This window comes from Corvus moneduloides, chromosome 15 (assembly GCF_009650955.1).
Source record: "Corvus moneduloides isolate bCorMon1 chromosome 15, bCorMon1.pri, whole genome shotgun sequence".
Taxonomy (NCBI): Eukaryota; Metazoa; Chordata; class Aves; order Passeriformes; family Corvidae; genus Corvus; species Corvus moneduloides.
The window spans coordinates 3,923,948-3,938,888 of NC_045490.1; the positions used below are offsets into that span (position 1 = coordinate 3,923,948).

The 14,941-nt window shown below is 45.5% G+C and overlaps 2 protein-coding genes across 2 annotated transcripts; both read left to right on the forward strand.

Moving 5' to 3' along the window:
- The first annotated feature begins 949 nt into the window (after positions 1 to 949).
- On the forward strand, positions 950 to 3,272 carry LOC116451497 (ovomucoid-like). Its single transcript, XM_032125026.1, has 4 exons — positions 950 to 1,259; positions 2,076 to 2,098; positions 2,524 to 2,648; positions 3,083 to 3,272. Exons 1-4 carry the CDS (start codon positions 1,205 to 1,207, stop codon positions 3,126 to 3,128), a joined length of 249 nt encoding a protein of 82 aa, XP_031980917.1. The 5' UTR covers positions 950 to 1,204; the 3' UTR covers positions 3,129 to 3,272.
- Positions 3,273 to 8,693: 5,421 nt separating this feature from the next.
- Positions 8,694 to 13,000, forward strand: LOC116451524 (ovomucoid-like). The gene is made up of 8 exons (XM_032125105.1): positions 8,694 to 8,963; positions 9,443 to 9,465; positions 9,992 to 10,119; positions 10,375 to 10,420; positions 11,309 to 11,436; positions 11,571 to 11,619; positions 12,226 to 12,347; positions 12,830 to 13,000. The coding sequence occupies exons 1-8, from the start codon at positions 8,792 to 8,794 to the stop codon at positions 12,873 to 12,875; spliced, it is 714 nt and encodes a 237-aa protein (XP_031980996.1). The 5' UTR covers positions 8,694 to 8,791; the 3' UTR covers positions 12,876 to 13,000.
- Positions 13,001 to 14,941: the final 1,941 nt, after the last annotated feature.

A 14,941-nucleotide genomic window follows, 5' to 3' on the forward strand; every position in this document is an offset into this window, starting at 1 on the left:
TTAACACCCTTCAAGTGTTTTTAGATAAATGCCTTCCTAGGTGTGGTGCCTACTCCTGCCTACTTGTGTTCTCTCAGTCTTCAATTACACAATGCTCTTTGCCAGCCCAAGGAGTATTTCAGCAGTGTTTCAAAATCCAAGGACAAAGCATCCTTCTGTTTCTTGAGAGTGTGACCTGTCATCGGAGTATTGTGCATGAAATTTATTTGGCTTTTGTCTTCTGTTTGAGTATTGAAATGGGGTTTTTTCTTGATCCACACAAGAGAAGCATAAATAAATTGGGCTTATCCCTTCTAAAATGTAACATCTCCCACATGCATTTCTTCTGGGAATCAAAGGGAGAGGGGTGCCCATTCTCCTTGATGGAGGTTGTCCCAAAAAGCAATGCTTTGGTGGTAAAACAAAGAATTGATGTAGAGATGGGTAGATGGATGAAGCAGTGATTTCCAGATTGGGTTCAACTTTTCTAGGATCCACACTAGGGCCTCAAATCATTCTGTCATCATCATACTAAAAGTCTATTACTGCAAAGCTAATGGCTTTTAGGGGAAATAAAAATTGTAAATTTTCTTTGCATAATCCCATAAAAGATTCTCCATCCCTTGTCATTTCCAAGGACTCCTTTCAGTGTCTGGGATGCCCTCTTGCTTGCCTTCCTGGTTCATTGCTTTCCTGCTTTCACTACAGCTTAGTGATGTTTTACTTGGGTGAAGCACAAAAATAAAAGGAGGGCCTTTCTGCTATGGAAGCATTTCATTCAAAGTTTTTCTCGTGAAAAAGCACTGCACAAAAATAGGCACTGATAGGTGCACACAGAGAAAACCTGACAGCAGTTTGTGCAGTCGCTCTTTTGCCTGCAGGAATTTTCCATGGTCCTTCAGAAGGAAACTGTCACATATTTCACTTAAAATAACGACGCAGAGGGTGTATCTAACACATCTAAACTTCTTGTGACTCCCGTTGATGAAGAAACATCCTTCTTGGCTTACAGCACAGCTTACCTCTATTGAGATTGCCACGGAGACAAAAGGCTGAAAATGTTGCTGCAGGATAAGGATGGATAAGGCAAATATGAACATGCACAAACACACCCTCCCTGTGGAGCAGGCGCACATATAAGTGTGGTTGTCACCTGAGGACAGAGTACAGGTTGTGTTTCCTGAGCAAAAGCCAAGCTCTGCTGCTCACAGCCGCTCCAGCCACCATGAAGACCACGGGGGTGTTGCTGCTGCTCTCTCTGGCCCTTTTCTGCATCTCAGGTGAGTGACTCTGCTGCCTCCTGCTCTGCCTCGGAGTAAGCGCTGGCTGTCTTCAGAACCACAAAAAAACATCCTCAGACTGGAAAGAGCTTCATTCTGCAAGGACTTATTTACTCCTAGAAAGATAGTGTTGAAAAGACTTGACATCAGAGACTATCACTTATGGGGTAATATTTTAGCAACAGAACTGAGTGGGTAAGAGCAACTGTGGGAACAGCTCTACTCTCAGCTCTAGTTTATGCATAATGAAAGAAGTGACATGTACGTGGTGTAACCCGGAGACAACCAGTATTTAACCTCTGAAATGTTGCGGAAACACAAATAATTTTACTGAATGAAAACGAACATTTCTTGTAGTCATCCCAAACCGAGGTGCAGTTTGAGAGCCTGAACTGCTGTAGAAGCTTTATAAATTCACCTCTCACTAAATACTTTTTGTATTTAAGAATAATAGTGGCAATGCATGTAAGATGCTGCCTCTGTGTACTTGTCAGCTTTATGTCCCTGTTTACCTCAGTAATGCACTTCGCTTTGAGTACATGTCCTGCTCCATCTTTTGAACCATGGAAAATGCTTTTCTCTTTTTCATTTTGCACACCTTTTTCCATTTTGACTGTAAGTCTCATTAAAAAAAAATGCTACAGAATCAGCACACAGCATGGCACAACATTTTGCCTGAAATTTCTTTTGTCTAAGAATAATTTGCTAACACACAGGGAATCAGAAGTTATGTATTCAGGGCTTGCATTCACAGATTTTAACAGAATCCATGAATTGCATTTGTAACGTATTTCCTTTTTTCTTCTTTTTTTTTAGTTCCAGCTACTGATGCGCTGCAGGTAAGGGAGAGATTTTTCTATTCTCCCTCCTTTCTATCCTTAAAGCAGTTTCTGTATAAATCTTTACTAATCACGTTGTGATCGAGCCTTTCGAAATCCTGAGACACCCAGCTGCCTGAGCAATATTTGCCGCAGATATTATCGGGTGAAATTGCCGTTTTCATCTGGTGATAGTTTCAACAAGTAGGGCAGTATTCAGTTCATGTCCAAGTTGTTGTCAAAGCTCCTGCAGCATCATTTACAGTGGTTACACAGGCTCTGCTTGGCTGGAGGCAATGTGCCACTGCATCCTGCCCTGTCCCTGGGCTTTTCCTCAGCATCTGCTTGTGGACAGTAAGGGGGGAGATCAAAGGGGGATGTGGGACCTCCTAATGTCACCTTTCTCACCTAGCTTTGGTTGAGAGCTCTTTTTTTTTTGAGTACAGGCTGCATCCGTCTACTGCAGGAACCAGAAGACACTCAGGAATTTTTGTACCATGGAGTATGTCCCACACTGTGGGTCTGATGGTGTCACTTACTCCAACAAATGCATGTTCTGCAATGCATTCCTGTACGTATGGAATAAATCTCTTCACCTACTAAGTGGTGAATTAACTTAGCTTAAACTGGCTAATCAGTCTTGGAGATTGGTTGGAGAAGTAAAGTTCTTGTATTTTGTTTAATTGTTCTCTCACTGCGGAGGGTAATTTTTTTTTATTGGGGGAGTTTTTTGGGAACTCCTTTCTTTCAGATATAAAGAGAGAACATAGCGTTCTCCATTTCCCTCTTAAGTGATTTGAAGAAGAGCTTTCTCCCAACAAACAAAGTCTGTTTCCTACAGACTATTTGGTCTTTTAAATGAAGAATTTTTCTTGTCTTCGTATGTCAATAATAAAAGGAAATATGTGGAATAGAGTTTAGAGGTCCCTCCGTGGTGTAGAGGGACAGACCAACAGTAAAAGCCCAGATGTTCTATCTCTGACATACTGATTCCTTTCTCTGCAGGAGAAGCCGTGGAGGTCTTAGCTTGAGGTCCATTAGTGCATGTTAAGTTCTCGGCAGGATTCAGCTGAGAAAGAGGATCCCTCCCTGGCAATGCTCCCCGTGGCAGATGACTTCCTAAACCCTTGGCCTGACCCTTAAAAACTTGTCAATCCTGAAACCTCTGCTTAATAAAAAAAAGTCCCAGCATTTATGTCTTGCTTTAGTCTCATTCTGGTTTTACCTAATATGTTGGATGATTATATCACTGCAACAATCCCGGGGTGTGGGAATTAATGGGCAAATTGCAGGGAGAGGGAGAACAGTGCTGTGATCTACAAAAATATCCACCCCAACCCCAAAGGCAATGGGCAGCTTTTGTGGGCATCTGTCTTCACCCAGCTTTCCAAAAGAGAACCAGGGGCTGGAGGTGCATCCGGGTGCTCCTGTCCGTGTACTGCTCTGAGGGTATCTCAGACAGACACTCTCTGCCTGGGTGAGAGAAACTGCCTCCCTCCCCAGCTGCTGCTGTCAAACACCTGCAGCCTCACCCAGCGTTACTCTTTGTAGCCTGGCGGCACAAAGAGACCCAGGGCAAACCTCGACATTCCCATAATTAGAGACAGTCCCAAGATTGTTGTAATTGGGGTGTTCTGGGCGCTGTTCTGCTGCACAGAAGGGGTCTTGCTGGCACCATGAGCTGCTCATCCCTGTTTCAGTCTCCAGGGTTATCCCCAATTTCTTACACCTACAGGAGAATGTGTGAAGAAGGTCACATTCCAAGCTGCCTCTGCTTCGCAAGCAGCGTTGAAAACCAACCTCTAGATCAGAGAAGGCCTTTTGCAATCTGCTTTGCTCTCCAAAGAAATGACACATGATGTTTTCTCTGGGCAGGCAGATCCCTGTCTGCCCACGTTGGTTCATTGCTGAGGGACATTGCAGAAAACCAGTGGGCAGCCAGTGCTAACAGAGCTGATGTCCAGGTCATGCTCACAATCACTGCCACAGCCTGTCTGGGCACCTCACCCATCACTTAGCTGCTGGTGGAAGGTAATTACGTCAACTGTCGCTTGTAGAGGATCCTTTGAGATTCTCCGGCCTCTGGAAATCTCGGCTGATGAAAGGAAGGGCTCAGAGTCATAGTGTTAATTTATAATTCATTAACAGCGAGGCGCTGCCAGCGCCGCGTGCTGTAGAGGCAGCAGTCTCACAGTCAAATAGTTAATGATCTTAAGTGACAATGTGTCACTTCCCAGAGACTGGAGAGAGCAGCTCTCTAAAAGGAGACAATTTATTTCCAAAAGACATGACTCTCTGCAACCATTTAGTGCCAAGTCCCTTCCCGGGGCTGGAACGCCCCTCCTGTGAGAGGGAGGTCTGTGTGCAGGAAGGCTTTTCAGTGTCAGTTGTGATTTCTGAGGACCAGGATAAATTGAGGCTCTGGGAGTTGGTGCTGGGGGTGTGGGGCACATTCAGGCTCCTTCTTCTCCCCCTCTGCTGAGTGTGGGAGTCGGGATAAGTGAATGCCAGATCCAGCAGTTATTTTTTTTTTCCTGGGCAGCAGCAGAGAGGATGAGGACAGCCCTCAGGAACCACGATGCCTTGGAGACAGGCAGAGCTCCCGACTGTGCTGGAGATCCCTGTGATCCTCAGGGAGCCTCTTCCAGGGGCATGTCTGCTAAACAGGAAAATCCTGCAGGCAATTAGGGGGAAACTGTGAGTAGAAATGATAAATCCTCTGTGATGCAGAGTGAGCAGGATTGCTCAGGAGTGACCAAGGGCAGAGCAGGACCCCAGCGGAACCCCCAGCCTCCCACCCCAGCAGCTCATCCTGGATGCTCCTTAGCATGGAGAGGAGGAGAGTTCTCCTTTATGAGCACCTTGTTGGAAATAATTTTTTTTATTGCTTCTCAATAAAATCCTGCCACAACAGCACAAATCCTCTCACCATTACTAATCTAACTCTCCCTCCAGGAAATTCAAGGCAGGAAACGTTGTCTGCATGCCAAGGTATTTTATGGTACAATTCTTTAAGCAGTACCTCGGCACTTTATGTCATTATCTGATGTTTTGGATTTAGGAAATGCCATTCAATTACCCCACAACCTGATTAACACATTGCATACACTTATTTTGTTCTGCTTTATTTTATATCATTCCTTCTATTTTTGTGCATTGTTCTACTTGTTGCTGGCCAAAATATACCTCAGGCCAGTCTAGACCTTTCTGTTAATGCAGTTTCTCTCTCTGGCTTCGTTCAGCATAAATGGTTTGTTACTGCGGTCTTTCTTGATGTGGAGAAAAATAAAATTATATCTGAAAAGTGAATTAATTGCAGGTGTTTTGGGGGGCTGGCTATGTCACAGCTAATGCAGTGAGGCAGAGCTGATATTCAGTGAGGGATTGGGATCCTCAGCCTTATGCTGTTAGCATGCAGCTCCCAGACAGTCAAATTATTCCAGACACCCTTGCCCGCGATATCACCTATGCTTAAAAGACTCGAGATATGCAGGCAGCAATCAGATAGCTGAACTACAAGGAGAAATAATAGGAGAGTGGGGCTTAGAGCAGGGGCTTTGCCGGCTGTAAATTGAATTTCTGTTCTCATAGAAGATCCAGCTCTGCCCCCGTGTGCAGAGGTCTGGGAACAGCAGCTTGGCTGGAAGCTCCTGCAGTTGTTCCACATCCCCAGGGAACCGCAGAGAAACGCGGTTTGCGTCGGTTCCTCCTCCAGCACGGAGCCCCTTTGTTCTCCATCACCCTGTGACAGCAGCAGACCTGAGCAAGGACAATGACACCGCTGCTGGCATGACAACACGGCTTGCATGCGCACATCCACCTTCTTATTTAATAATAATATAATAATAAAAGAGCATCGTTGCTCTTTGTAGCCAGAGGAAGCCTGTGGCAAGTTTTAAACCAATGCAGGGAGCATCAATGAAGAATTTTTTAGGTTGTGGTAGGCTGTGGACTTACTTGAGATGGGGAGTCTCAAGAGCAGAGGAAAAGCTTCCCAGGAAATTATCACTTCTATGGGAAGAAATACTGCTGGATTAGGAACTGTCTAGAATTTCCAGAGTTATTGGAAATTTACCTTAATACGAGAGGAGCCATCATATGATGACCAACATTTATCCCATTCATGTGGCCACAACCTTCCTGAATATTTGCCCTCTAAGCACCTGAAATAGAAGGAAGCATTTTATTTAGGAGTTTTATTTAATCTTTTGTATGGATCTCATATCTGTAGAAACATTTAAATAATCCCGAAGTCAATTTACTGAGCCCTCCATCATGACACTCCTGAATCTCAGAATCACGGGATAGTTTGGGTTGGAAGTGATCTGTGGAGATCACCCAGTCCAGCCCCCCTGCCAAGGCAGGGACACTGGGAGCAGGTGACACAGGAACATGGCCAGGTGGGTTTGGAATGACTCCAGACAGGGAGACTCCATGACCTCCCTGGGCAGCTGTTCCAGGTCTCTGCAACTCTCAATGGAAAGAAGTTTCTCCTCATGTTGAGGTGGAACTTGTGTTTTAGTTTATGGCCACTGCTCCTTGTGCTGTCACTGGGCGCCACTGAGAAGAGTCTGGCACCATCACACTCATCACAGAGGGGTTTGGGCAGGTGGGCTCACTTTGCCCTTCCCGTTCACAACAGGTGTATGACATTTCCCAAGGCTCACTGTCGTGGGAACTGTTGTTTTTCACTGCTCCTAATGCCTGTTTTCAGTCCATCTGCTTCCCTGTGATTACTCCTGTCCCATTCCCTCTGTTTCCTATTAATGGGGCTCCTTGTGCAATCCCCTGTCACACCTGTCCCAGCAGCTCTCGTGCCCTGCCCTGGATACTGCTCTTTGTCTCCCATCCCTTCTCCCAGACCCTGCAGAGAGGGTCCTTCTCTGTATCTCTTTTTCTCCCTGATGCCCCATGAAGTGGCAGGGGCTGCTGGGGGAGAAGAGCTGCTTTTGGAGCAGTCCTGGATGGCCACCAAGACCCTCAGGGGCAGCATGTGGGGCAGAGGGGATCTCCCAGTGGATCTACCTAATGACAGGGCAGGTGTTGGCCCAACATGAGAGCGATGCCGCTCCCTGGCAGACACCTGCCAGCCACAACAACTCCTGGAGGCTTCAGCCTGGCAGGACACACAACAGGAGAAGCAGCACAGTTTCTGCTAATGGGGATCTCAGATCTGGAGGTGGGTTTGGAGGAGTTTGGGTCGCAGGGCTGAAGAGGAGACAGACTCTGCTCCTGGAGCCCCCCCAGCCACACGGCTGGCCAGCACCACCTCCACTGGTGGCTGGTGTGAGTTCTGAGGAAGCTTTGTTTTCAGACTTTGGCATTCCTGCCTCTGGAGATTAATCAGTATTAATGCTTCCACGACTACCCCTTCCTTTCCAAATGTGCTCACAATCAGTTCAAGGAATCTGAAAGTCAACTCACTCAGGATGCTAAGAATGCGACAGAAACAACTTTCAAAGGAACCCTTCAACTTGTGATATTTGTGAAAGAGATCCAAATAGCATTATTCATTTATTTTTCAGGAAAATGATTTCATTGATACAAACAGGCCAAATCCCACAAGCTCCATTCTGTGACTACAGTTCCCTTACACTTTCAGCTACATTTTTGTGATTTATCTGCTCGTGCCAAGTGTTGAACATCTCCCAGGATAATAAGAAAACCAATTCTGATTTTCTATTTAAAACTCAGGCTGCCTTTAAGCCACATGTATGAATCAAGCTTCTTCTGAAGCACAAACAAGTTCCATCCGTCACTTCCTTCCGTGACTACCTTAAATCAAAAATTTATTATTTTATGCAATATCCCTTATTTGTTTTTCCGTACACCTGCGATAGAGTTGAGCCACTTAGCAGAGCCTAGCACATTATTTATCACTTATCTTCCCTAAAACATGACTTTCAGCTGACACTCTAAATTTAATGCCATATAATTGAGGGAGAAGGGGGAAGCCTAACAGCTCCCCTTCTGTTTGCAGTTACTGGAATTTTTTCTGGAATGCCTTTGGTATTAACAAGCCCATTTCACCTGCACAGAATATCAGTTGCTTGCCACTTGTAGGAAACATTCTCCCAGTACAGATTTAAGGCTACTTATTCTCCTAAGTTCTTAATCAGACTCATGCTCATTGCCAACAGATGAATAACTCTTGCTCCTACACAGAAATGTCTTATAAACTTCTGGGGTTTTTTGTAATGCTTTTCTCCTGAGATGACTTTCTGTTGGTGAGAAATCCAGTGTACCAGGAAATTAAGAGTGTGGAGAGATTCACTGAGGCTTCAGCATCTTTAAAGTACACTGATGCCTGCCAGACCCCAGATCTGATGTCAGTAAAAGCTTAGATTGTCCCATGCTGCTGTCCCCCAACTCTGCTGTACCATGAAATTCTCCTGGAGCCCAATTCCTGTCTAGCCCAGTTCCTCTCTAGATATGGTGAGCACAAGTCAAACACTTCCAACAAATGGGCTCTTTTTTCCCTTCCCCAACTTCCATATGCCATTTCACAACATCCACTATTGAGACAGTGCTCCTGTTTGGAAAGTACAAATCACTCATTGTACAGCAAGGCGCCTTTGTTAACAAGCTGGGTGTAGCTCACATTTTTGTTTAATTCTTCTGGGCATCTCTCTAACAAACAAGTACTCTTTGGAGCTCAACTCAGTAATCGATACAATTTTATTAGTTTACAGAGCAAATAATTACCTCCTGGTGATGACTTCACAAGGTCGAGGAGATGCATATATATACTGGGGAAGGAGAAGGCTGAGAACCATCCACCCTCCGGCAACCGACCCACACGGAGCAGCCGTTACCACCACCGCCGACATGAAGATGGCCAACTGTGCTGCCCTTCTGGGGCTGGTCCTTCTCGGCTGCCTTTCTGGTAAGGCATTTTTGGGCATTTTTGTTACATTCTGTGCTGGTCTAGACCTCCTGATCCTTTGCCTGCCTCTGGGCATCCTGAAGGAGAGTGCAGCCTGTTGGGGATGTGATGGTTTAGGAATACGCAGGCTCTCTTTTCAATGAACTTCACCCGTGTGCAGATAAACACATGGGATCTATGCTTTAAGCTTTTGAGCCTTAGTGGGGATTATAGTGCTAAAAAAGGATAAAGTTTTGGGTCCTATTTCTTGCTTAGTGAGTCAAAATTTCTGGTTTCACAAATAAGTGATTTTTTTTTAAATCTTGGTTTATCACTTCACATTTACTTGGAGTAGATGAAACATTTGGGAAGATAATTGCTTAAGGTGTATTTGGTCACTCTGTAGGGAAATTTATGATTCCAAAGGAATTTCAGTGAAGGACATCACGCAATTTTATATTTTTATAATTATAATTTTATAATTTCTGTTTTTATTGTAGATCTTGCTGTTGCTCAAAGACGGGTGAGTAGTAGCTCTTCTTTGTCATTTAGTCTTGATTTCTAAGTCTAGATGAATAATTCATACTCATATTCCAAGGAAGGCTTGAGGGAAAAAAAAAGGATGAATAACAAAGAAGTGCCCCTAAGTGCACCTCTTTTCCCCAACATAAGAAAATACCTTTGTCAGAGAGAGATAATTTAGCGCGGTGATGATTAAAAAGACAGCGATTAATAATGTAGAGTGCGAGTCAGCACGGCACAGAGTGCCAGCAGAAAATCTATATGACTTTTGAATATCTGCCTAAATATCTTCCCTGTCTTGATTCCCCAAGGAATGATCATTTTTGCCTGTAATTCTTGCCAAAAGTACTTTAAGCCTTAACAGCAGAGAGGTGCTTTCGTATGCTGTAAGAAACACAACATGTTTTTTCTCCACCATGGAAAAGCCATAGAGATTCCTCAGAGCAGCCTCCCAGTGCAGCAAAAACATGATTAGGGCAAGAACACCCTTCTCTCTGTTTGGAGACATTCCGAGTCCTGTTTCCCAGGCCTCCTGCGGCGCATACCTGCTGTCTGGAAAAACCATGAGCATCGCCTGTCCCCGCAACTACGACCCGGTCTGTGGCACCAACGGCCGCACCTACCCCAACGAGTGCTCCCTCTGCAAGGACTTCCTGTGAGTAGAAGGTCCCCTGATCACCACAGTGCCAGTTCAAGCAGCAGGCAGAAGCCCTTGGGGTTGTGACTAATCATGGGGCGGACTAGATTTTTCTTAAGTTTCTGTCTTCCCTAATGCCCGGGATTTTCTGTGTCAAAGCTCCAGAATCTGATTAATTACTGGGGTTTTACGGGTGGAGAGACTTAATGATTGAGATGACTACATGGCATGAAAAGATTAATCCTTGCTTTCCTTCTCCCTCTCTCCCTCTAGCCGCAACCGTGCTCTTGACAAGAAACACGACGGAAGATGCGTTAGGGTACGGTCAGAGATCGGTTCCTTCTGCTGATCTGAGCAGTGGTGGGGGATAGCCAGACACAAACCTTGCCTAGGATTCATTCTGTACTGAACCCACATAATTGCTAACTCTCAGGAGTGGAGTGAAAATGAAGAATTTCAGATTTGCAGGAATTTAATTTGCATTTTGTTTGAACTGCTAAAATCAGCGAGTTTTAAAATGCAAAATATCTTCTGTATAACACCAGGCTTTAGAATGGAAACTTTTGATTTCAAGAGTGTTTCGTTCAGTGTTATGAAAACACTTCTCTTTAGATTTAGACTTAGAGGCTTGTTGTAGCTAAGAAATTCCCAGAAGTTTGGATTTCAACAAAATTATAATTTTGTAACAGAAAACACTGATTCTATCAGAATGCTCATCATGAAGTTAAGTTAAAGTTAGTATCAATATATGGAGCTACCATGAAGTGGCAAATAATGTCTATTTTTAGTTTAGAGTAAAGAAACACTCTGACTGTGCGATTTCACATAATACAACAACTTCCATTTCAATACACTCAGAGTAATTGCAGGAGCAGCAAGCCGAGTGTGAACTCCATTTTTGAAAGGTGCTGGCACCTCACAGCAGAAGTTGCTGCTGCATAAGGTATTTTAGGCAAAGATCCTTCACGGTGTCATTCAGGGGGAAAATCCCCAAGATGACAGGGATGAAGCCCACCTCAGGACAGATGTTGATGCTGTACCCACAGGCAGGATTTATCTATTCTCCCCCAAACCCACCACGCTGTGGAAGCCCCTTTCATCTTGCAGCTCTGGGAAGAGGGGGAGATGTTTCTTGCACCACACTCCATTACATAGGGCTGATGCAAAGGGGAGCAGAGATTCAAATGCTGCTCTGTGGCTGTTTCAGGTCGACTGTACCGGTTTCCTGAAGCCTGGCAGTGGTTACAATATCCCCTGCACCATGGAGTTCTCCCCCATCTGCGGCACCAACGGCATCACCTACAGGAACAAGTGCCAGTTCTGTAATGCTGTGGCGTAAGTGAAGGGCCTGGGTCAGGGGAGGCTTTCTGGATCAGTATTGCTCTTTTTGGTATTTGGAGCATAACGGGGCAGTTTGGCTCACGAAGCAGCTGCACTGTGCTCATTCATTCTCATTTTCCCCCCCAAAGGAGCGGCCTGGAAGTGGACCTGCAGAACTACGGACAGTGCTACACACAGGTAAAGCCAGAGATCTGCACTCTTAACTGCTGTTACATTTTGCAACACAAGTTCATGACTAAATAATAGAAACGCCTGCACTGTCCTGGTGCATTTGGCCTGGAAATAGGACTTGAGGAAAATAGTTATGCCAGGGTCAACGAGTATGGAACCAAATCCATGGCTCATGTATCTGGTCCCCTCTCTGACCTGGGAACAGCAGGCAGAGGGTGCTGAGACCTTCATTTGCTGTGAAGCTGAATGAGCAAGGGATGCAGCATCATTGATGCAGGAGCACTATTAGCAGCAGTGATTCCCTAGGTGGGAGAACTTAGTGCACTGGGGCTTGTGACCACCCCCTTTCTGTCTACTTGCCTTTGCTTGCATGGCAATTTCACTACTTATAATAAAATTTATTAGATTTTTTTTTGCCTCTGCCATGTCCCTACTTCAGGCTGTTCCAGGCAAGCACATTCTCTGAGTCTGCAGAATTGCTGGAACAACAGCGCCCTGCTCCCGAAAAGTGCTTTTGTGCTTTGCCATATCACAAATATTAAATAAACATAAAGCACTTATGTAGGAAACTACAGGGAAGAAAAGCTTTAAACCCTATTTTTGCTCCGTTAGCAAACGATTGACTGCAACCAGCAGAAGGGCAGCAACCTCATCTGCACCTCCGAGTACAACCCTGTCTGCGGCTCCGACGGCAGAACTTACGGAAACAAGTGCCAGTTCTGCAACGCTGTCTCGTAAGTACAGAGCTCACTGTGTGGCCATGAGACCAGAGGAGCTGGAGCTCACATGCAGCTGTGGCAACTGGTGTGGAAGCACAGAGCTCCTGTTAGCTCCCATCCCTACCCCATGTTCCTCTCCCAAAGCTCACTCCTCTGCCACCCCCCAGGCGCTGCAGATCTTAAGCCTGAGTGAGTCTTCTCCTCCTCCCCTTGCAATTAAAAGCAGATCCCCGCTTGCAGGCTCATAGCATTGCTGACTGCCTCCCTGTCAGGGTGATTGAAAGTGTGACCGTAGGAGGTGTCCAAAATTATGGGGCTTGTCCCAAATCTCTTCAATGTATGAAAGCGTGTCACTCAGGGAATCTGAAAAGAGGTGGAACATTAAGTGGAGTACTTTATGGCTTGGAGAGCACAAGGGCACTTGGCTTATTTGGGTGAAGTTAGGCTATAAAAATGAGATCCATGTCTCTAATTTTGGACTCCCTCTCTCTCTTCAGACGCAGCGCTGGAGCTCTGTTCTTCAGGCACCTGGGTGAATGCTAAGCGCTGGAGCTGGACCCTTCAACATGGCATTTCCCTCACAAATTCTTCAATCAAACATGCTCTTCCTTGCTCCCTCAATTGTTATGCATCAGTCTCTGCTTTGATTGATCAATAAATTAAATGCAGCCACAATCTTTGTCATGGAATGGCTTTTGATTTTGGTTTTGTTCTCCAGGCAGGGGTAATGGTCTTCAGGCTTTTGGATACTTATTTGTCAGGCAGGAGAAGTGGTGAAATAAACCACAATGAAGAGAAAAACACCAGCCCAAGCCCTCACGAGAGAATGTCATTCTGTAGCCAACCATCAGAAAATGCTATAAAATAGTGCAACTGTCCTAATTTTGAAGTCTTGCAGAGTGTAAATGGATTTGCCTTTGTCACAGCACTGGAACTTGGAGGAACTGGACCTTTTAGGGACCTTGGCCTGGGGAAGTGTGAAGGGTGGTTCTGATCATCTCTAGCTGGTCACACCTGGGCAAGGGGAAGGTCTGGTGGTGCGTTATAAAAAGGAGGCTTATGGCAAAGGGAGGAGGTATCTCATAGGGAAGAAAATTAGGAACTGCTGCTTCCTTGAAGGGTGTGTCCATCGAGACTGTGCCCATCAGCAGAAAATTGCAGCAAGCCATGCAAGGCTGTAATGAGCCTAATGAGAACCTGAGGAGAAATTAGACTGGGCTCAGGCTTTCAGCTTCTTGGGGAAGAGATCTGAAAAGCTGTACTGGGGGTATTTGAGGCAGAAGTAAGGCAGAGAACCCTTCAGGAAAAGGCCTTGGGTTTTCTAACTCCAGGAAAGAAGGGCCGGAAGATATTCTGGCAGCTCAAACATGCTTCCTATCTTAGGAAAAAAGGTGTGAAGATAACATCTTTGTGGGAGCCTGAAGCATGCACTGCAGGAACAATGACATATATGACTGCTCATGATGATGTGCCATCTTTTTGGGTGAGTCAAGGAGTTAATATGCAAACAGCACAAGCAAAAAAAAGTCCTAAATGCCATGGCTCACACACTCCCTTCCTCATCCTTTCTCCACCTCCCATTCTCTTGTTATGTAAAAGAACACCTGCTGCTAAGGCTGATATTTAGGACAAAATCCTGTGACTTTCAAGACACTTCTTTTGGTCTTGCTTCCCGAAGTAGATAATTTCTTGACCAAGGATTTTATAGGTGCTTCCCACCAGAAGATAAGAGGCTTGTCTTTCCCCAGCACAGAGAGCGGTGCTTTGTCATAGGAAGAGGGATGAAAATCCTTATTTTCAGGGTTTTTTTTTGGTGCTAGTACAGGTAATATAAATCACATCATACCTTTGTGCCTGCTCCTAAGAAAAGACAAATTGGAGTGTCATGAGAGTCCTCACTAGTTACCTGCTTGTGTGACTGAAAAAATAGTTATGGAACAGTAAAAGTAGCCAGCGAATGTGTTTGGCTATAATTTCTTGTTGGACAAGAGTTTTATAGAGTGGCCACAGACTAGTGGAGTTCTGGCCATAGCAGAAAATTGTCTTTGATGGCAAGGTCTTCTGGTGAGCCTCCTCTGCAGCGGTAGCTCATGCCTGAGGAGCTCAGAAGGCTTTGGAAAAGCCCAAAGAAGAGCTGCTCACCTGCAGCAAAATGGGGGGCAAATGGTGATTATGCGGCTGTGTCCCAGCTGCCTCATAAGTCACTAGCAAGGACTCTTAGAAGATGGAAAGGTTTGTAGCATTTAAGTCTAAAGATGGCCCAGCACAGGTTAAGACTCTGCCCAGCCACCCCTTAGGCTGCACAACAACGTCCAGGTGCCCTTCTTCTATCAGGGGGATGGAATTCTCCCACCTTTGCCACTAAGTCGACTGTTCAGGTGTCATAAAGAAGTGCAAATGGGCAATAACAATAATCACCTGGTTGGTAATTTAGCCTTGCCCTCTGCTCAGCCCGTAAGGGGTTGCTCCCTGCCTGGTGTTTGGTGAGGCTGGAGCCAGCCAGTTGAGCTGCAGGAACCGAAACGTTGGGGCAGATAAGGGACTGAGGCATCGAGGCTGTGGTCGTGAGCGGTGACGTCTGAAACCAGAAAAGGCAAACAAGGAGTGCT